At 37.2% G+C, this 22,450-nt stretch overlaps 1 protein-coding gene across 1 annotated transcript; it reads left to right on the top strand.

Annotated features, from left to right (window-relative positions):
- Positions 1-4,250: 4,250 nt before the first annotated feature.
- On the top strand, positions 4,251-18,362 carry RBM46 (RNA binding motif protein 46). The gene is made up of 4 exons (XM_076337624.1): positions 4,251-4,401; positions 9,761-10,228; positions 11,658-12,440; positions 18,316-18,362. The coding sequence occupies exons 1-4, from the start codon at positions 4,251-4,253 to the stop codon at positions 18,360-18,362; spliced, it is 1,449 nt and encodes a 482-aa protein (XP_076193739.1).
- Positions 18,363-22,450: the final 4,088 nt, after the last annotated feature.

The raw sequence follows: 22,450 nt of genomic DNA, 5'->3' as shown, positions 1-22,450 counted from the left end.
AATAAAAGAGTAATAAGCTTTGTCTTTGAAAAATAAGCAAACTTGAATAGGTAAATGTCTAATATGATGTTGTGACAGTTTTATGGCTGTACATATTTAAAACTAGATTGCTAAAAGCTCTGGAACATATTCACAATGAAGATGAATTTGCATGTCCCTAAGTTAAAATTTCTGGGATCCTCTGTCTTATTAATAAGTACAGCTGAGCATTTAAATCTTAGGAAAAGGGGGGGGAAGTCTTTTGTGAAAGTAGTTTAGCTTTGAGAGACTTCCATTTGCTAGATGGGGAAAATGGGCCACAACATTTTGATAACAACAAATTGAAGAACTCGCAAACTAATCCCATACTCTTTATTGACCCTGGCGCATTTGATATGTGCCCATCAAAGTGCCATGCTGCAGCTACACAGCTGTGACCCCGAAGGAATTTTGATGGGAGTTCAGTTTAGGCTTGCTAAAACTGCAAGGCCTCCAGCCCAACTGGCTTGAGAAGCGCCTGTAGCTGTTGTTAAGCCAACGTTCATTTCTAAGAGGCTGAAATATTGACTAAAACAGTAAGGATTGAAAACAGACCTATTTCACTTCGGTATTACTGGTCAATGTGGACCTGCATGAGCGTAAGCGCTCCCTGAAGCCAAAGCGCACGCTGGAGCATATCGTAAAGGCCCAAATGTGCCCTTTAAGAGCGGATATAAGCCAAAAACCACAAAGTAGACCCGCCGGGTTTTGAAGCGCAAAGGGTGAGCCTAACAAACGGCCCTCCTTTAGGAAGGAAGGAAGGAAGGGAGGGAGGGAGGGAGCCGGCGACGGCAGCAGGCAGCCAGCGGACCTCCCTCAGGAGGGGCTCTGAGGCGGCGCTACCCCCGCCCTCAGGGCGGTCACGCGGCGCCGCCAGCACGCGACGCTCCAACGGCTGTCGCTGCCGCCTCAGCCCGGTCAGCTGCATCACGCGCACCGGCAATATTCTTGCGTCTAACGGTCGCCTGTTTTAAAAGAGCTCGCGTGCCGGGCACCGCCCTCTGCCTTGCTGTGATTGGCTGGCGCCGCCTGTCAATTATGCCCGTGCCCGCGCTGGCCGCCTGGTGATTGGCTAGGCGGGGGCAGAGCGAGGGAAAGCCGTGGCGGTGAGGCCAGGCGAGTGAGGTGGCTGGTGGGGGTGTCGGCTGGGGTTGTCTCCTCCGGTCCGTTCTCCCGGTGTGGCGCAGAGTTCCTACGGGAGAGCGGGAAGTCGTGCCGTGGCCTCGCCTCCCTGAGGATAGCGGCGGGTTCGGGTCCTTGCTGTGCTGTGGGGAAAGGAGAAGGCGGCGGCGTAAGGGACGAGGGCGTGAGGAGAAGGGGCCGCGAGGAGAAGGGGCCGTGAGGAGAAGGGGCCGTGAGGAGAAGGGGCCGCGGCGGCCGCCGTCAACGTGCAAGTCGGCGAGAGTAGCGCAGGGTATTTCGGGGCTGCTGTTTTTCTCTCTTTTTCTCTCTCTGTCCCGGGCAAGACATGCCCGTCTTGCCTCCTCAGGTGGCGTTTTTGCCCTGGGGCCCGTCCCTGGTTCACATGCTTCCTCCACTGGTCTCCTGTCCTAACTCCTCGGTGCCTCTTAACCTCTCTGGGAGCGTTGTGGACACCCTCATCGACTCTCACGATTTTAATCTGGTGTCCCCTTGCTGCTCTTGCAGATAATGTTTTTCTTGGCTGGATGTTGGAACTCACTGAGACAAAGGGAAAATTAATTTACCTCTTCTTTGCCCCAACTTTGTTGTCTATTTCCATACCTTGTTAGGCCTGAAACTGCTGAGAGATTTCCTAATTACGGAATCTTCATGCAGCTTGTAGGCTGTGAAACCCAGTAAATGTAATTCACTTGCTGAAAGGAGATGGGACACCATTTGTAGCAGATAGGAATTATGCTGTTGCTGCTGTTGTCTGCTGGGGATTTATTTGTGCTCTACCCTGTTTCCTTTCTGGAATCTCATTTTGATGAAGCTAGGAGTTGTTTGGGGATTGGCTTTTTTAATGACCAGTGATGGGTGTCATATAAACTTAACATTTCCGGAGTGGTTGCTTGCATGGATTCCTGCCCCAAAATGAATACCAGCTTGATAGAAAAAATAAAATACATATATCCACCAAAAGCCTTCTCTTTCTAGGATGGAAAAAATTGCAGTTGTGTTTATTCTATCACCATTCTAATTAAGGGATGTGTAGAGTCTGTTATAATGTTATATGAAGGCTGTTGTGGAAAGAGTGCACTAAAGAACAGTTTCATTATTTGATTCAAAGCACATTTGAAATGACTAAGCTGTTGGGGGGGATGGGGAAAACTCCACCTCTGGACAGTAATATGATTGCATAACATGTATAAATGTGGCAGTGGAAGGGGCTTAATCACTCCATAAATATCGTGTATAATTTTTTGAAAAACTTAAATTTATGCAAAATCATTTTAATTTGAGATACTGGGGTAGTTTCAGTGGAATATGTAAGTGAAGAATAAAAGGACCAGCAACCACGGGGATGGTTAATGTTTTGAGTATGGAGGCAAAAGCTTGCTTAGTGTGATCAGCAATCATCTGAAAACCTTCATATATAAAGATGGGTGGGATAACATTTGCTACATTAATGACTATGTGTGGCTTTATTTTTACTAATTCTTGTTTCTGCTAGTGGTAGGGAGTTACACAGTCAGCTGTCAGGTAAAATAAATAATCTGTGTAGATAATGGTGCTCATTTGGATAATCAAGCTAAAAGTAATAGTTTGGTTTGTACGAAAGCACCAGAAGTAACAAGCTGAAGAGGAGAAGGTGGCTTCAGACTGTAGAAAAAGGATGCAATTGTAACGGGTTTGAACTCCTTCCCTCCCTTTTGTCAGTGTTCAGTTCAGGGCAACAAGATTGAGTTTACGGCAGTGCTTGAGATAATTGGTTTCTTGGGACCTTGAGTAGTGGAAGTCTAACGAAGGGACAGACACGTGAATGCTTATGCACTCTTTACTGTCCTTTATTTAGTTTCCTTTATCCTCTGCTTTCCAGATACTGTATTAATTGGGGCCTTAACTAGGAAGCCTCATTGTTCAGCAAATTATAATGAGTTGACAGGAAACATTTGTGTGAAATTGAAGCTGGTTTTAACTTTTTCTTGGAAAAAATAAACTGCTGAAGTCTCAGGACATTATTTATTGGAGCCAGATCCTGAAGATGAAGCAAGCTGAAAATTTAAGGGACATTAAAGAACAAACAGGAGTTGTAGCTTATTTTTCTGGTGGTGATTTTTTGGCCAGCATTTCTTTTGGAGCATGAGTGGCATAGCACTTGGACATACCATTTGGGCAAAGGATTGAAGCGTTGAAGATTGCTTGCCTAAGTATTGCAGACCTTAAGGCAGAAAATATTGGGAAAAGAAGATCTAAATTGGGGAAGGAGAAAGAGGCAGTGGAAAAAAATAATCTGACTTGAAAGTTAATTTTTTTTTAGGGGCTTGACTAGTGAAGTTGGTAATTACCAAATGGGTTCCTTGGTGTGATTGTTTCCCATCACCTAGATGACAGACACCTAAAGCTGTTGTACGAGATCTTGGCATGCCAGGGAAATAGTGAATAGAGCAGCAACAACCGTATTGATAAACTTTTTTAGTTTTGGAAATTGTGAAAATGGACAAAGGCATGAAAATAAGGACCCCAGAGGTGGGATTATTTCAGCCCCTTACTTTTGCCAGACAGTTCTGCCTAGTTTTATTATATATTGTTTTTTAATTCAGTTACTTTTGTTCCTGAATTCTTTGAATTCTTTATATTAATTAGGCATGGACTTAATGTATTTTTAAGTATTTTTGTACTAAAATACAGTTTTAAAATCATTGGTATTTCTATAAAATGTAGTAATAAGAAAGTGGAACTTGTCACTGAGTAGCATATAGGTTTCTACACAACTGTAATAACAAGATTTATGAAAGAATTCATTATTGTATTTGAAGGGCAGCATACTTAGAAAATAGTTGTGATACCACTTATGAAAGTTTGCTTATAGAATATATAGTTGCTGTTTAAAGTTCAAGATTATCACAGCTACAGAACATTTGAAAGCAAATATATAGATGATAGTAGTTGGATGTAGGATTGAAGCCTTATGCTAAACAAAGTCACAGTAAATACACAAGCATAGCATAAGTTGCTTTTCTGTGCTTTGGTAGCTTCTGTATACATATAACAACTTAGAATTATCTGAATTGAAATATCTGCAATGTTCTGTTGAAGCTATTGCAGATATGCATGAGGAAAATAAAGCTGCAGCAAATGGATGTGGCAAAATCCGAAGTGGCACTCAGAATGAGGCTGCTTTACTGGCCTTGATGGAGAAGACTGGATACAGCATGGTTCAAGAAAATGGGCAAAGAAAATTTGGTGGTCCTCCACCAGGTAAGCATTTCTTTTGAGGTTACGAAGCTGGAGTTTATTTCCTGTAAGGAGAGCTATGCTGAATCAGACTGACAATTTGTGTAGCCCCATGTCCTGTATCTTGACAGTGACCAGTAGTAGGTGCTTACGGAAAGAGCGTAAGAAACACAGCACATACAGGGTCCTGATATGCTTTACAGTTTCCAGCAATTCAAGATTTTTTTGTGCTAGACTATGTTGAACACTTGCTCTTGGTGGATTTAAGAAGTCACAGCTTTAAAAGCGGCTAAAGCTGACAGCAAGACAAATATGGAGTTGAAAATACTGTGTTCCATATGACTGAGAACATGCTTGAAAATGTTTAGTGGCACAGAAGGAACAAAGAAGTTGGTGATAGCAGGCAATAACCTACTTTATTTGTTGTCTTAACACTTGCGTTGGCCAAAGCATTTTTTTTTTTTTTTTTTTTTTTTACAAATTTCTGTTCTCTGAGATAGCACCAGTGAAGATAATCTAACTCATTTTGTTTTCAGAGTTGACTAATCTGTTCTCCATATCTAACATAACCTCCCCCTGCAAACCTTCGTTCTGAGAAGAAAAATTGATAAATGCTGAGCTTCTGGAGCTTTTATCATTCATTGGATGTGTTTTTTAATAGTGAAGTACAACAATCCGTTTATTACTCATGCATCATTGTTCTTTCACTTAACACACTGGAAAACAGAAATTGTTGAGTATGTATTCATGTGTAAACAGATAATAACAGTTGATAGAAGTCCTAGAGAATAACAGAGATTGTGTTGATGCTATAAAAACTACAATCATCTTCTTGGTTACTTTATGGTGGTTTGGGATTTGTTGTCACTGTGCAAATGGGAGACTTAAGCACTTGAACTGGAAAGTTATTGCTGCAGTGAAAAGAAACTTTGTCACTAAAATGTTTTTCTGTATGCCCAATTATATTTCCACTGAAGTCAGTGACAAAAAATAGTAGAATTAAGTCCTGCAGTATACAGAACATGTACATTGCAATTTGGAAACAGTGGCTGTTGGATTTAGTAAACACTTTTCAGGATGTTACTGCATTGGAAGACTTAATTTTTTCTTGTGTATTAAATACTATTTCAAAAACATGTCTGATACTGTGATTAAGTAACTTAGCAATAACAAATCTCTTGAAATAGCCCTATCCCCTGCTAAAATACTTTTGCTGAAACTGCTGCTGCGGATTTAGTTTATAGAAAAAGAGTAACACTCACAGGTAGTGCAAGGAAAAGCCTTTGTTCAGCACTTAAATTTGCTTTCCAAAATAAATTTAAATGACTCTTAGTTTTAAGTAGGACTGATAAAAGGTGTTTTTGTTTGAAGATGTTGAAAGATCATTCAACTTTAATGCATGCTTATATGAATGCTGGAAACTGGTGGGTTTATCTCGTGCTGCAAAGGCTGAAAGTTTGGGAAATAAATGGATAAAACCCAAATGGTTGAATTTGTTATTGTTTTGAGTGAAGACACATGAACAGAGGATGAGGAATAGTTCAGTAGGTATATATTCTTTTCCTTATTACCTCTTTTTTGTCATTATTCCCCTATTCAAGAGTTAAAACTTACGTTAAGAATACATTGAGAAAATAAGTGGCTTCTAGATCATTTAGTTTGAACTTCTGTGTGTCTTACACATTTACTTTCTGCTCAGTTACTATTGTGTTGAGCCTGATGACTTTGTTAGGCTAAGACACATTTTCAGAAAAGTATCTGGGTTTGATTTTGAGAACTGTAAAAGGTGGGATTATCTACTCCTACACTTAGCGTGTTGAGATGGTTTGCATCTTTCCTGCTGAATTTGGGCTTGATTTCTAGTCTAAAATAGTTTTTTCGAATTTTCTTGATGAAATACTTAGTACCTGTAATTCTCTGTAATAATGCTGTGTCAGTTACCTTTACTTAACATTTCTTGTTATTCTGATGAAATGAATCAAATCCCTGAAATCTTTATGAAGCATTTATTTTACTTTGAATAATTTTTCCAGTGTCGTCGTTGACATCAGCAATGTACAAGAATTTCACCATTAGTCCTGGTTGTATCACATGGAGTACAATAACTTCTTTTTGAGTCAGATTATGCACTTACACAGAAGCAGAAAGAAGGAAAATTCTTTGTGCTGCTGTTTCAGTTCATTGTCGCTTGTGGCCTGTAATCCCATATCCTTGTAAGTCATGCTCATAAGCATGGACTGTATTGCTTGTCGCTGTTTGTAGTTTAAGATACAGCTGCATCAAAATTATTTCTCTTTGGAAGTTTTTCCTGTCTAAAATTATGTACATACTCTTACTAGCCTATATAAAATAGGCAAATGGAGCCCTGTGAAATTATTTTGAAAATGGTACTGAAAAAAGAACTGCAGGCCATCACTGACTACTTTCTGAGGGCTCAGCTTGTTCTTAAATTATTTAATACATTCTTTAAATTGTAATTATGATTTTTAATTAGAACATCAGACAGTATTAAGTGTGTTTATTTGGCAAAGTTACTTTTATTAATGAAATTTGTTAATCTTTTCTGAAACTAGATATGTTTGACAAGGTATATCTTCCATAAATCTGTTCATTGACATTAATTATGTACCTCTCCTTTAAATCTTCATGTATTTTCATACTTGCTTAGCCTGGAAATTACCCTAAGTTACTATAAATGGTTTTCTAGGCCAGATGAGACTTGAGTGTTTGAGATGGCTTCTAAGAAATTGCAATTACTGTTTGCAAACGAAGAGTTTCACTGTGAATTTTGCTTAAGATGTGGTTTCTTTAAGCTTGTGTTGCTGCCAGAGGAGATAGTCTCACTGTCAGCTCTGTTTTCCTGTTACCATCTTGTTTATCTGACTGGCACGTTATCCAGAGCAAGCAGCTGATCTGTCTCAAAATTATCCTAAAAAATTATTCCCCCCCCCAGTTGGCAGCAGCACGGTTCTTGTTCAGCTATGCCACTTGTGGAAAATGTATCTGTAGAGTGAAAAAAAAAAAAAAAAAGTTAAGTGAATTTTCATTGCTTTGGTTGGGTCCTCTGCTTAGATTGCTGCAGATATAATGACATCATTATGTCTGAAGTCATTAGAATTACATGGAAGAAAATTTGAGATGGCATGGATCTCACTAGCAGTGGGAAAATTATAATGTTTATTGCAGTTTGATTACTTGAACTGCTGCAAAAAAAGGAATCCCATAATCTATGGTCTAGTGATGAATCAAGTACCCAGTCAGGGAAACTGGTCAGTTGGTAACTGCTTGAGGGATGGTGCTTTTGGTGAACTGTTTCCATGTTTGCTCTGTTAAAATACATGTCGCTCATTGGCAAATATGCCACAGACCAGGTTTTCTTTAAGTCAGAGGTCATACCTTACTCCCAGTTGGCAGTAATGTGCTATAATGCTGTTAGTATGCAGCTTTAAAATGAAAAGGTGGGCTTTTTGAATGGTAGATGGCCTTTACTTACTGAGAATCGCTATTTAATCAGTTACCAGGCTGAGGATGAGTGTAAAAGTTTGTCTAGTTAATAAATGAACATTGTTATTTAATTTCATGACTTCCCTACACAATCAAGCATAGCCTCCTCCCTTTTTTCCTGATTAAGGTGTGCAGATGCTGTTGTCTTTGGAGCTCCTAAATGGTGTACTGTTGATTTATGCCCTTTTATGTGGGCAACTGACTGGCACGATGTGAGTGCTGGCAGTGCTAGCTTGCAAACCGTGTTACTTGCCATGTCCTGTCAGACCTCAGCTGAAGTTGTCATAAATATTTATAAAGCTGAAAATGATAAAGATGTTGAATATTGTGTGGAACAGAGCCAAACTTTTTCCTAGATAAGCCATGGCAGCATGGCTCCAAATGCATGTCAATTCTGATGCCTTGGTAGCTTCCTTGTGTACCATGTAGTTCTTAGTGTACAGCTTACAGGTGAAAATCGGTTCTGTGAGAAGGCAAAAATTTCCCAATTCTGTTAAAAATTTTTTTCACGACTAAATTACGTGCTCTTTGATGATAATTACATGAAGGAAAAAGTTTAAAGTTAATTACAAAATCACCTAAATGTAATTTATTCTGAACTTCATGCCAAAGTAAAATATTTAATTATCTTCTTGTTTTAACTTGTCAACAGTAATTTTTTTCACCTTGCCTCCTTATGCTTTGTCATTTCATACTAGTACATACTTACCAAATTTTGTATTGGTTTTTTGTACCAGTTTGTACTCCTTGATTTCTCTCCTGCAGAGAACCTTTCTTGTCAAAGCTTTAGAAAAAGCTGTTAGTTACAATTTAACTGTTTGTCTGCCTTTGAAACTTAGAATCATAGAATCATTGAGGTTGGAAAAGACCTCTAAGATCATCGAGTCCAACCGTCAACCCAACACCACCATGCCCACTAAACCATGTCCCTAAGCACTTCTGCCTGATTTTTGTCTAATTTGTTTTAAAAAAACCAAAAAACAACCAAACTTTTTTTTAAATGCATATTTTGGGAAAATGGAGTGCCATATTTGCAGACCATAACTCCATATTTTTAAATGTACGTATGCATTTTTACATTATCTGTTGAACATACCTTTCAGCGTATATGGCAGAGATACAAGAGTGTATGAATGTCCTTGGCTTGAGGACAGAAGCACGGATCTTCTTGTAACTTTCAGATGTGAACTAGGGACTGACTTGCTCTGTGGATTTTATTTCTTTTTTTCCTACCATGTAGCTCCAGCCCGTGAAAACTGTGGCCTGGTTTTAGAGGAAAAGTGTTCAGTCTTTTTGGCTATTGGAAGAAAGGATGGCTCCATATCCTACCTTCCTTAGGGAGTCCTATTTTAGTGGATGAATGGAGAAGGTGGAAGCAAAATGTTTGGACCTTTTTAACGATTTCAAGGAAGAAAAAAAAATACTGGGGACCCTGACCAACAATTCTTAAAATATGGGCAAGAAATACAGAGAAACATTTGCAACTCTAAAATGTTAGGTGATAACTGAGAAAGAGTAGAAAATACAACTTAAGTTCTATCAGTTGTATTAATAACTGACATATAATTTTAAGGGGAAAAAATGATTGAAATGTAGACTCTTATAGCAAACCTATCAGTGTTTTAAATAATGCTAGGTTCGGTGGATTGTCGTACAGATTCCAGTGAAAGAAATAGAAGACAGAATTAAAAGAAATTAAAACATGCCATAAGCCCACAATTTATATTTAAACATAACAAAAATAAGCATTAAATAATGGATGAGAATATGCCAGTTTAAAATTGAGACTAAAAATTAACTCCCACCTTCAAATTATGGGAGGGAAGTGTACCTATCTGGCATTTGTACTAAGATTGTTGTTGGACAATTTTTTTTTAAGGTTGGGAAGGTCCTCCACCACCTCGTGGATGTGAAGTTTTTGTGGGTAAGATTCCTCGTGATATGTATGAAGATGAATTAGTTCCTGTTTTCGAGAGAGCTGGGAAGATCTATGAGTTCAGACTGATGATGGAATTCAGTGGTGAGAATCGAGGCTATGCGTTTGTGATGTACACTACTAAAGAGGAAGCTCAGCTAGCCATCAAGATTCTTAATAATTATGAAATTCGTCCAGGGAAGTTCATTGGTGTCTGTGTAAGCTTGGACAACTGCAGACTATTTATTGGAGCAATTCCAAAAGAAAAGAAGAAAGAAGAAATACTGAATGAAATGAAAAAAGTTACAGAAGGAGTGGTGGATGTCATTGTTTATCCAAATGCCACTGACAAAACTAAAAATCGTGGCTTTGCTTTTGTAGAATATGAATCTCACAGAGCAGCTGCAATGGCTAGAAGGCGGCTAATCCCAGGTAAACTTATTTATAATTAAATTGGGTTTTGGGGGGAGTATCTGTCTCCATTTTGTGGGGGGTGGTGGATTGTCCCTGTTTGCCTTTCTTTAAGGTATTTTGAGAGTTACAAAACTGCCTTTCAGCTAAAGAGGAATTTTTTTTGTTATGAATCAGGGTTTTTTATTTGTGCGTGGGTTTTTTTTTGGTTTTTTTTGGTTTTTTTTTTAAACAAGCTGAAATTTAAGCACTTCTGAGAATGAAAGAGCAGACATCTGTTTTATAAACACAAGTTACTGTAATTTACACCAAGATACGTATTTGCTTGGGCACACATCCAGTTTTCATTTGCACGCACTAGTTCCTGCACATGAATTCTCTTAAAGCTGAGCTTAAAAAATATAATGCTTGGAATGTGTCCCGTATTTTCTTTGAGTGTTATGAATGATGTTGTTGATGTTTCATATTTTAAAAATGTTTGAAAGTAGGTCTTTAATCTTTTACTAGAAAATAATTTTAAGAGTTTAACAAGTAGAAGACTACTTTTTATTTGCACCTTATTTTATACCTTTTGTATAGAAAGTAGAAGGGATTAAATATACTGAAAGGGGAGGAAATAGATAAAGGTAGAGTTAAAAAGGGAAATCCTGGAAGAGAAATTAAATAGGGAGGAAATGAAACAATATAGTTGGAGAAGCAAAGTCATTAAAACAGGTAATACAGCATTTGCCTTGCTGAAATGAATGGCAAAACTTCCTGTGTTTATTAAGGCTAAGATTTAGGCAAGTCTTGCGTTAATCACTGACAAAGTGTTAGGAAGGAGTGTTACCTAAGACCTATATAGGCCTTGCAAAGTAATGGGAGAAATATGGCCAGATCACTGAATGTAAAATAAACTAGTCGTGTGATACGCAAAATGTTGGCTTGAAATGAGTAACAAGGTGGGGTTTTTTGGTTTTTTTTTTTTGTGGTTTGTTTTTTTTTTTTTTTAGTTTATGGTTTTGGTGTCTGCTGCAACACAGAGTAAGGCTTGTGCTAGTGCATATACCTTTAGATGACTTTTTCCAGGTGTTGACCTTGCTTTTTAAGGTGGTAATATTATTGAAGATGCTGTGTTTACTAACCAGTAAAATAATATGTTGCTTATGGTTGCTTTATATACATGTGTATATGCATGTTACAAAATGGCAAAGTCTGTGTTTTGACAGCTTATGGTGCTTAATGAACCCAAAGGGTACAGATAGAACATCTTGAATTTTTGCAGAGTCTTAACTTTCTTTAATAATTTCAAGTAGTAATACCTTGCGTATTTTGCTTAAGTAGATGCAGGCAACAAAAACCACTGTTTCAAGTGGCATGCATCATGTTTGTGTTTTCTAGAGGTAGTTGATAAGAATGATTCTGTTTTCCTTTGCATATTTCTTATCGATGTAATGCTTCTTCGCTGTAGGAACATTCCAACTCTGGGGTCATACTATTCAAGTAGACTGGGCAGACCCAGAGAAAGAAGTTGATGAAGAAACAATGCAGAGAGTTAAAGTATTATATGTAAGAAATTTGATGATATCTACTACAGAGGACACAATTAAAGCTGAATTCAGCAAGTTCAAGCCAGGAGTAGTTGAACGTGTAAAGAAGCTGAGAGACTATGCTTTTGTTCATTTTTTCCACCGAGAAGATGCAGTTGCTGCTATGTCTGTAATGAATGGAAAGTGCATTGATGGAGCCAGTATTGAGGTAACACTGGCAAAGCCAGTTAATAAAGAAAGTACTTGGAAGCAACATTTTAATGGTCAGATAAGTCCCGGTTCTGAAAATCTCTTAGGGTTTCCTAACAAAGAAGATGGTCATCAAAAATCCTTAGGGAAACCAGCAAGTCTTTCAGTTCGTCTTAATGGTCAGCACAGTCCAGGCCCTCCTGAAGTTGAAAGATGTACATACCCATTTTTTCCAGGAATAAAGCTTACTCCAATTAGCATGTATTCTTTAAAATCCAGTCACTTCAGTTCTGCAGCAATGCATCTGGATTATTTTTGCAATAAAAATAACTGGGCACCACCAGAATACTACTTGTACTCAACCACAAGTCAGGATGGGAAAATACTCTTGGTGTACAAGGTGCTTATTCCTAGTATTGCAGATGGTTCCCAGAGTTACTTCATGCCAGACAAACTCTGTACAACAGTAGAAGGTGCAAAGGAATTGGCAGCACAGTTCACACTTCTACATCTAGGTAAGCCCAAAGGCTTTCAATTAGTTCTTAAGAAATAAAGCTAGAAAAGTTATTTCAAAATTGTTCTTTGTGTATATATCTGGGCTTGTGTGTATATCTTTATATTAAAGTATAAGTTAGTCTACAGAAGAATTGTTTCTTGTATAGTCAGCTGAGTCTGGACCGTCAGGTGAGAGCACTGAAGAAACACTGTGTAAACATCTATTCAGTGTAATGCTAGGGTCACTTTTGCTTTCATTTACCTACCGTAATGATTTGTAAGGAAGAAATAGATGACATGTTCAGTGACTTAGGTATAAGGTCATCAGTGTGATGATTGTGGTGCTGAAAATTTATTTGAAGGGCTGTCTGTGTTCTTGATTTGTTATCAGTAGGGAAAACAGAAGTGGTAGATTCATATTCAGATGAAGAAATAGTTTTGGGAAGCTTTTTTGATTTGTCTTTATAGACATTAAGGCTATAGCAGAGTATCATTACATGGCTCTCTACATGTATTATCTTTGGGTAAAGAGTGTTGTCATTTAGTGTTCGTTCTTTTTTTTTAACCAGAAAATAGGAGAAAATAGGGATACAGTTATTTGTAATTGCTTTCTAAGTCTAGCATCTTGATTTATATATATTCCATTTCTTAAAAGTAGAATGCAACTACTAGAAAAGGGAAAATTTTATATTATAAAAAAAGCTATGGTAAAATCTGTTCTTTTCATAACTAAGAAGACAGATCACTGCAGTTCTGGCAGTGTTATCCCTGTTGCTCTGTAAAGTGAAATACATAAATAATACAAAACATAACGCTTGCCATCTAGTTCCTGCCCAGCATTTTTCAGAGTATTCAGCACACAGCATTCAGAACACAGAACTGATTTCTACTGACAGGTTGTTTCATTAGCAATTGTAGTCATCATCTGATCAAACTCCATCCTCAGAGAAATCAGAATTTTGGCTCTTTGGTACTCAGATTTGAAGCCTGTTACAGAGCCATACCATAATGGTTTGAAAACTGCTCATACTTCAAGGCAAAGCTTTTTGTGTAATTTACTCCGCTTGTTCTTTTGAACTGTTTCTCTTCTGCTTAGTTAGCTCTTTTTCTGGCCTTTACATCCTGGTAAATTTGAAGATGAGGTAGGACTGATCTTTATAATTTTGTGAGTATTATGATCCATCACATAATTTCTCTGATCTGCTGAGTAATGTTCTTGTGTATTTGTTGCATGGCTTCTTTCAGCATGACAAGATCAGTAGATGCTGTGTCATGAAACAAATTCTTGCTAGTCTTTTGTAGAGCAACATAAATATTTTTCTGTCATTACAAAAAATGTTTCTGATGAATCCTAGAGCCAGAGGTTTGGGTTGTGTTGTGTTTTGGTTTGTTTTTTTTTTTTTTTCTTTCTGTGTGGGATTCTTTCTGTGAAGAATTCTGTTGGAGATGATAGGCTTGTGTAGAAAGTTGGGGGGTTTTGGGTTGTGGGTTTTTTTGTTGTTGGTTTGTTTTGTGTGGTTTCTGTTTTTTTTTTTATTCAGAATTGGAGCAATGCCTGACTTGTTTGTGAGGGAGTGCTTTGTTTTTTGGAGTGGTGGTAGGCAAGTTCTTTCCAAGTTTCTTGTAATATCTAGGAAGTTCAAACAGATTGTGCTTCAATTACTATTATTTCAGTCTATTAATAGACTGCTGTGTTTTTTCACATTCTAGTTTAGAATACCGGCCTTCTTAAGCCATGGACTTCCAGGTTTGAAAGGAGTGACATTCTCTGTGGATAGTGCCTACTGTGTGTGGGCCAGGCAGGGTCTGAGGCATCAGACTTGGTGATCCTGTATAGTGCAGCTCTGGATAGAAGCACAATGAGACCATACAGTACAGTAATCCTTTTCTGATTAGCTGTGCATGCATACAGGGCCCAGGACTGCATCCACAAGATTTAAAGTTTGATTTTTGCTTTGGGAATGGAAGGAGGAGAAATAAGAACAGATAAAGAAGTGTTTATTAACATGCCTTTACTTAATTTTTGCCCAGTGAAACTAAATTTTCAGGGAAATGGAAGCAGAAATAGTAACTGAAAGATTAAGTGGAGTCCTGTGTTAGTGATGACTGCTTCTGTTCCTGAGGAATGCTTTAAGAAAGACTTTTCTGTTCCCCTCTATTCCCCTCTTTTTTTTTTTTTTTTTTTTTTCCCCTCCCTTCTGTTTTTTTATCACCTGTTCTAGTTTTGCTGGGTTGGAAAAGCTACTGCTGATAGCAAACTGTTAAAATAGTGTTGCCATCCTTCTCTTCCTAATACTGCTACTTAGCACCTGTGGAAGTCTCTTGATACTTAGGCTGTGGTGAGATTTTTCTTTTGGATGCAGTTTGTAGCAGACTTATTTCAGGCTTGACTGTGATGCCTTTTTTTGCAATGCATGACTGAAATGTAAACAAGCTTTTTCTTCTTGCTTAGAATCTTGCTTCTCCTTGGTTTTGTTTTTGCATGCCCAGAAGGTCTTAGAGGAAGAAGAATCTCCAAAACACAAAGCCTTATACATTGTCTCCACTTAAGCAGTGATATGTTTGGTTTGCATTAGTAGGTCACCTCTTGAAGGTGATACTTTCAGATGGTCAAAGTGATCAGAATAATTTATTTTTAATAATAAAACAGCTAAGTATCTGTGCCTGCTTTTGTACACACTGTGAGGGGCGTTCTACTGGTTGAGTGTCTGTTTCCATTTTTTTCTAGCTATGAAAATTAGGGCCATACCTTTATAACCCGTGTAGTCCTGAGCACAAAAGATGAAAAAAAGGATGCTAAACTCGAAATAGTGGTGTGAGGCTCTCCTCCTTTAAAGAAGAATGAAGACAGCTTCAGGTTCTATGCTTGACCATGCATACCCTGCCCATTTTGTAGCTTACCAATAGCATTATCTAAAGATACTATTTTCTCTCCTATACTTCTTTGGGAAAGAATCACCAGAACAATTAACAAAAATTAGACTAAGAATGATTATTCACAGCTGTGGTCAAATCCAGAATGCAAACAAGTTTAAAAAAATGAATAAAGTATGTGTTGAGATTTTTATCTCTGCAATTATAATTAAAAGTGCTATAGGGAAAACATTTTAAGGTGAATTTAAATTGACAGTATTTTAAAGCTTTTTAGCACTTCAGTGTGCCATATGATCACAATTAATGTGAATCCTTAGCAGAATGCTCAAATCCCAGGTTTGTTTTTTAAAAGCTGTCCACCTAATGGCCTAGTGCTGGTAATGCTGTCTTGTTATCTCTGAACTATAAAACTCTTTTCTTTTGATGGCCTCTGTGCATTCTTGTTTCTGAGGATTTGGCCCTGCACAGAGCATGCAGAGCCCTATTTCAAAGCAAACATACATGGCTGACTTTTGAAAGATACACCTCTTTCATGTTGATAAAAACCCTCTTTTTGATGTTGGCATTGTTGTGATACTGAAACATAGCCCTAAGTAGTCTAGAAATAGAATTTCTTTTCCCTATCTAATCTACAGAAGTTGTTTTTGTTCCAACTTAATATATACACTATGTTGAAAGAAACATCTGAAGTTAAAGAAGAGTTGGTAGATGTGACAGAGGATCACTCCTTCTCACTGAAGTGTCTGTTGTATGGCTTGGCATGTTGAATGATGCTGCATGGATGCATGTGTTGTGGGTGGGGTTTTTTGGTTTGGTTTTTTGTTTTTTATAAGTAGCAGTGATTTTGAGAAAAGTCTGAGTGTATTTCTTCTTGGAAGCAACTTACTATAAGCATGAGCATACAAAGATGACACAGGGAATAATTCCTTCTGGTAAGTAACTTCTCTTACAGGAACTTAAGTTTTTTGCTGACTTAATTTTTGACTTGTACAGTTTTTTTTCTTTTTAAAGCATTTAAGCAGACTAAGGTAAGTGAATGAGAAAGGGCTGCGTTGATAGAATTTTAAAATTGGACTGTTATGATTAATAATCTCAAAGCACTCTGGCTTTTTTTGGTGATAATGTATTTCTGTATTTATTTTCACATAACAGAATACTTGGTTGTTACTGCATACAGTAGTCCTGAACAGACAGCAGTACAACAATTAACCACTTGGTGTCACCTGAATATTTTGAAAACGATGCTTGGAGAAAATACAGAAAGCTATGATTTCACTGTAAGATGAATAAGCTATATTTTAATGTTACTAGATAAATCATGACCAGATCAAGAGAGTGAAAAAACTCAGGCTTGTTTAAATATATGGAAGTTATGTGTCTGGATTCGTGAGAAGGGGAGCAGAGCTACATGTTGAAGTTCCAGAAGGTGAATGTTGGGGAGGCGGGGAACAGAACAGGAGAAAACCTGAATGCCCCGTAGAAGAAATTAATACCTTTTCCATTAATTTGAATCTCGTTTCAACACAAATAAGTCTGTGTCTTTAGAAGTTACACAACACTTTAGTGTTGTTAGCAAAATGGTGCTTGGCTGTTAAATGTGGTGTCCAGTTCGAAAAACATGTAAGACTTCCTACTCTTGCCTGTCTTGGAGGCTGACTAGATGTGAGGCAGCTCCAATTTGGAGACTGTATAGTTGTGCTAATTAACACAGACTCTATATTCCACCTCTGGTCCAGAAGCAGTGTTAGTGCAGAGTCAATCCCAAAATAGGAGGTGTTATTTATCATTCAGGTCCTTTGCATCAGTCGTGTAGCTTATGGAATCAAGCTGGCTCATTGAAGTCAAGCTGGCTTGACTTCGAAGTATAGGCAGAAGAGAACTTGAAGTTGTATAGATGTGCTCTGAATTGCAGGAGAACTTCCACCTCCCTTTCTTTAGTAAAAGTAAACATCTGAACCCTGGAAAAGCAGAACATTCTTCTGAGAATGATTGGTGTTTTTTTGTTGTATTTTTTGTTCTGGTTTTTTTTGTTTTCACTTGCTGCGGGTGGAATTCCACTGGTTTAAGGAAATACCAGAAGATGTCAAAACCTCTTTCTAGTCCTTAAGATAACACCCTCTGTAGCAAAGGCTGAGTCCTGGGAAGTTCTCTCCCTACTGAGTCTGACTTAAGGGTAATGGGGAAGAAAGGAATAAGTTTCGGTAAAGTTTCCTCAGTGTTGGGGATCTGCTAGGTTTTAGACATGCATCGCACAATAGGGTATTCTTTGTTTACTCACACATGCTATGCCATGTAGCGTCTCACTGAGACACAATTTAAGAAATTAATTTTTAGGTAGAAGAAAGTATTTAGAAGTATTAAACAGAAAGTATTTAAAAGAAAAATATACTGATTAATTTCTGAATCAAGGAAAAGCATTTTAATAACTATAGCACGTAAATAACTTTAATTCCAATTCATCACATAGAATGTATATAGTAAACTGTACTGAAACAGGTGGAGCAAGCATTATATCTTACTACTATGAATTCACTTGTTTAAACTTCTTAAATACTGCATGCAGTAGCAATTTAAAAGTCAAGGATAAAGCTTGTATAAACTAGTTCAAGAGTCTGTACTCGGCATCTGGGTCTCGGAACAAACGTATCAATAGACTGCTGTCCTCCTAGATTTTAGACATTAAACCTCAAGGTGTGACAGTTCAAGTGAAATGTTTCTATTTTACTATTTCGCTGTAGGGATTTTCTTTACTTCCACACTGCCTTGGTTTGCTTTATCAAAATTAACTGTATTGCTGTTGGAACAAGCAACAGCCTGCTACAAAAAGTTAAGATGTTTAAAAAAATACACAAATTGCTGGCTTTGTTTAGCGAATAGAGATGATAAGTGGTGATTGGTGGGGGTTTTTTTTAGTGATTTTTAGAAAGGCTCAGAATGTAGTATAAGATGTTCCTTAACAGTATGAATTTAGAAGTCTTAAATATTTATCAGATGACTTACACATAACGGTTTTTATCACAGCCCCTGAGCAAGCATATATAACTTTGCTGTCCCTGAATGCCGCATAGTGGGATAGTAGAGGTGAGTGAACCTCCCAGCGTTGCGTTTGGTGCAGGTTTTTGCCCCCTCAAAGACATAGTCGTAGCTGGGCTGCTAGAGAAATTGGTCTCAAGGTTATTTCCCCACATACACACCTCTGAGAAGGCTTGTAGAAATACTCTGTCCAGTTTGGTTTTTGGTTTTTTTTTTCCAAAGGAGACCATAGTTCTGCTGTAGACCTGCTGATGGATCACCCAGTCTGATATTCATGTGGATTGTGCAGCACAAAGGAAGGTTATGGTTTTTACTCCTAAAATGACTGAGTCATTTTTCAGTCATTTCTGAATTAGTTGCATTTCCAGCTTGGGTTTAACTTCATGTTCAGAAGTGGAGTTGTTACTACACTGGTGACTTGGACTATTTCTTTGGGTAGTCAGTTTCATGTAAAAGAGACTAATGTCTCCTCTGATTTGCAAAAAGTGTTATTTTTAACTTTCTGCATTTTATGCTACAAGGGTAAATGTTCTCTTTTTTCGAATATGCTATTGTGGATGAATTTAAGTGTGGACGTCTGTCACTTCTGAGGTCTCTTTCATTTTTTAAAATGGGGATTACCATCTTCTGAGTGTCATGAGATTGGTTTTTAAAAGCTTACAAGGCAGTTTGAAAATAGCATTAAATACATGCTCGGTGTTAACTTTACCGCTGGAAGCTTCTAATCTGAGTCACCCAGGATTTGTCCTGAAGAATCAGTTATTTTTCTGTTGCTATTGCTTACAGACAGGGAACGTAAATTTGTAAATCTGGGCCTGTGTGGAAGAACTTGGAGAAAAATAAGAAAGAAAGATACAACAATGTTGGACTATGTTTATCCATGAAATAAGTTGACTGACTTCAGTAAAATCAGTCGCTTCAAAACAGGACTGAATTTAGTGCCCTTTTCTAGTCCATTGATGACCACAATGAAGTTGGGTTTTGTTTATGCAGTGTGTGTCTGGCAGAACTTGGTACTTAGTTAATAGTACACCCTGATCTAAAGTGTTAAATATGCAATATGAAAGATTGCTGCTATGATACGTATGAAATAGGTAACAAATTAATACAACTCAGAACAGTGATCTAGTATGCACATTAAAGTTGTCTTCATTTAATATTTTTTGTTCAGTGGAAGTGAAACAAAGGGTCATTATTGTAAAGTTTGGTTGAGAATATATATATAGGCTGAGAAAATACTTATGTTCAGTACCAAAGAATGTTTTTTTTTAAAGTATAAGGCTTTTAGGAAAAAAACCCTGAGATTAATAAGTTCTCATTTTTCATTTCTCTTTTTTACTAGGTTTTTTCTGATGTTGCTTGAACTGTTGACTAAATAATTTCTTGATGATTTGAGTTAGTATTAGGGGTGCAGAGGAAAGGGAAGAATGCAGCATTGGCATAAGACTGTGAATTCTTTCTTTACACCATTATCTTAAGTTCCTTAATAGTTAAGTCCATCTTGGAATAGGTAATGCAGTATGCTTGCTGAAATCAAAGTCTCTTTCTTCCCCCTCTTTTTCTGCAGCCAACTGTACACCCTATTTGGCTTGAATTGCCCTGAAGAAAAGTTTGGCATTTGTTGCTTTGGATCTTGCCACGAAAGAAACAAGAACACTACACTGATACATAATTACTGGAAATTCACATTACGTGTTTATTGATGAATAATTCTTCAAAGCACATGTGTGTATTAAGCATTTCACTTTAAAGATTAGTGAACTTGAATGTTAAATTATTTTGGTTAGCTTGATTAAATTTGTTTTGAAAAGATAATTTGTTTTAGAAGATTTTTATTACCTGTAATAGTTTATACAACAGTAGCTTATTTTTAGTGTTGAAATAATTTGCTACAATTCCTACTCTTGTATTTTGAGTTTCATGCAGAATTTTTACAGCTTCTGTTGTAATTAATAAATCTTAAGCAAACAATAAAAAAAACCCAACCCAAACCACACCACCCTGGCAACTCTGCCTTTTCGTACATAAACATACATAATATGAAACTTAAATACCACACTCAGATTTGTTTCTGTAACTTGATGCAAAATTTTATAGGAAGAACATGTCCAATAAAATCTTTGCTTCTGGTATAGCATTACATCAGTGGAGGAGTGGTATTTTGAACAGGTTTATGTCAATGTACCATCAGGCTACATGAGAAATATTGCTGTAGTCATAACACTGAGGTTCAATACCTTAGATAATGCTTTGAGACAAAAATTGGCAAAAAAAAAAAATCTTAACACATACAAATTACATGTACTTTTATGTACAGCTCACTAAGGTGCATTTCCCATTGTTAGCACCTCTCTGTTGGGACATGTGTGTGCTTCTGTGTTCACAGAGGTCTTACTCTTAATCCGGGCTATCCTTCATAACCAGCGCTTCTACTTGCCTGTGGTAGCCATGTTGAACAGCAGCTTGCTCACTTTCTAATCAGGCCATGTTCTTCTTAAAAAAACATCATTTAGCATTAAGCTGAAAATAGTTTTCTAGTTTTTAAATCGGGTATATGTAATTCATTTTGAGTGAGCCATCTTTATTTTTATTGTGACTGTTTAGCATTTCTCAGTAAAGTGCTTTATTTATCAAATGACACAAAATAAAGGCTTTTTTTTTCTTTTTTTTCTTTTTAAAAATCTGAAACTAATACAGTAGATCATCCTTCTTTTTGAATTTGGTATATAGTTTCAGTTCTTGGTCAAGGAATGGGCCAAGTGGCATATGTTAAGAGTCTAAGGGCCTGACCTATGCAAGTATTGGTTGTAAGCTGTTTGGTCTGCAAAGCGTTTGTCAAAAAGGAATATTATGTAGACAGAAAACAATGCAATGGAAAGATGTAAAGTTGAATAATTTTTCTTAAAAGCAGTCAACTATTGTGGTCCATTACATATTTTAGTTAAACATGTTTCATCAGAATATTAAATAGTCTTTTTTGGTGTTAGTTTAGGTGCAGTTATAGCAGTTTAATTTTATTTGCATTTGATATTAGCTACGTAGTAGTTGTTTTAAGTGTTGTAAATTTTTAATGTTGAAATCATGTGTTTGACTTCTGTACTTGAATTAACATTTATATTAAATTTATGCTGTTAGTATTTGGTGTGTGTAAAAAATATTTATTTTACACGTGGTACCTTCACAAACTTGCTTTGCAGGATTCACTTTGCTTTCTCTACTAGCAAGCTTTGGCCAGAGGCTCCAGTGTAGGTGCTTTGCTGAACAAGAGGAAGGGTAATTAAGTGGCTTAGTGAAACCTCGAAAAAAGAAAAGTAGTTTTTAAAAAGCAGGTTTGCTTAGTAGCGTCTGTCACATTTGAAAGTTGTTATAAACTGTTGTGATTTCCTAAGAAACTCTGCTGGGAGGAAAGAAGAGGGGGCTTGCTTTACTTCATGTTTAAACTAAGTGGTCCCTGAGGCCAAGACAAAAATCGGTGTTTGAGATAGAATAATACAGTATAATGCTGATAAGATATGGGGGAACAAATTTAAAAGTATTTGTGTCTGGTAGTCTGAGAATTCCAGTCTACAGATTGCTGAAATGAGCTGTATTTTTATTTTTCAGGTGTCTTGATTAAGACTCACTTTTTTTATTGCAAGTTTTTTATATAGGAATCCTTAGCAACACCTTGAAAATACAGTAGACTTTTTGCATGTGGAAGAAAGATTTGATAAAACAATATTCTGTAATACTTCTAATGGAAATCTGGGCCAACCAAACCTGGGCAGAATTGGTATTGTTAGCTACTCAAGGGAATGGTGTGACCAGCTGCACAAAGATTGTATAGCATTAAAATGAATCTCTGTAGGAGAGGTGACTTACCCAGTGAACAAAAAAGGAGGTACTGACCGGTACTGTAGAAAGCCATGGGATTGTATTTTTCAAGTGTGTAACATCCTCCTTGTTAAGATTTCTAACCGTGCTCCCATCTTTGAAGCAGTCTTGTGCAAAAAGTTTTGCTACAAACTAGCAACTCCCATCATTATTGACATGAGCATGTACCTTGGTAATTATTTTCAGTATTCCAAGAAGTGTGACTGTACAAAACCATGATCAAACATTTGAGTGTAATGAGTACTGGGTG

This window comes from Aptenodytes patagonicus, chromosome 4, assembly GCF_965638725.1.
Source record: "Aptenodytes patagonicus chromosome 4, bAptPat1.pri.cur, whole genome shotgun sequence".
Classification (NCBI taxonomy): Eukaryota; Metazoa; Chordata; class Aves; order Sphenisciformes; family Spheniscidae; genus Aptenodytes; species Aptenodytes patagonicus.
Note: the sequence above shows the minus strand (reverse complement) of the source record. Positions and strands in the feature narration are given on the sequence as shown.

Bases quoted from the DNA above. Each gene is read 5' to 3' on its own strand.
- RBM46 (XM_076337624.1), top strand. From the start codon at position 4,251: ATGCATGAGGAAAATAAAGCTGCAGCAAATGGATGTGGCAAAATCCGA. The intron at 4,402-9,760 runs GTAAGCATTTCT...TTTTTTTTTAAG, and splicing joins ATTTGGTGGTCCTCCACCAG to GTTGGGAAGGTCCTCCACCA. The intron at 10,229-11,657 runs GTAAACTTATTT...TCTTCGCTGTAG, and splicing joins TAGAAGGCGGCTAATCCCAG to GAACATTCCAACTCTGGGGT.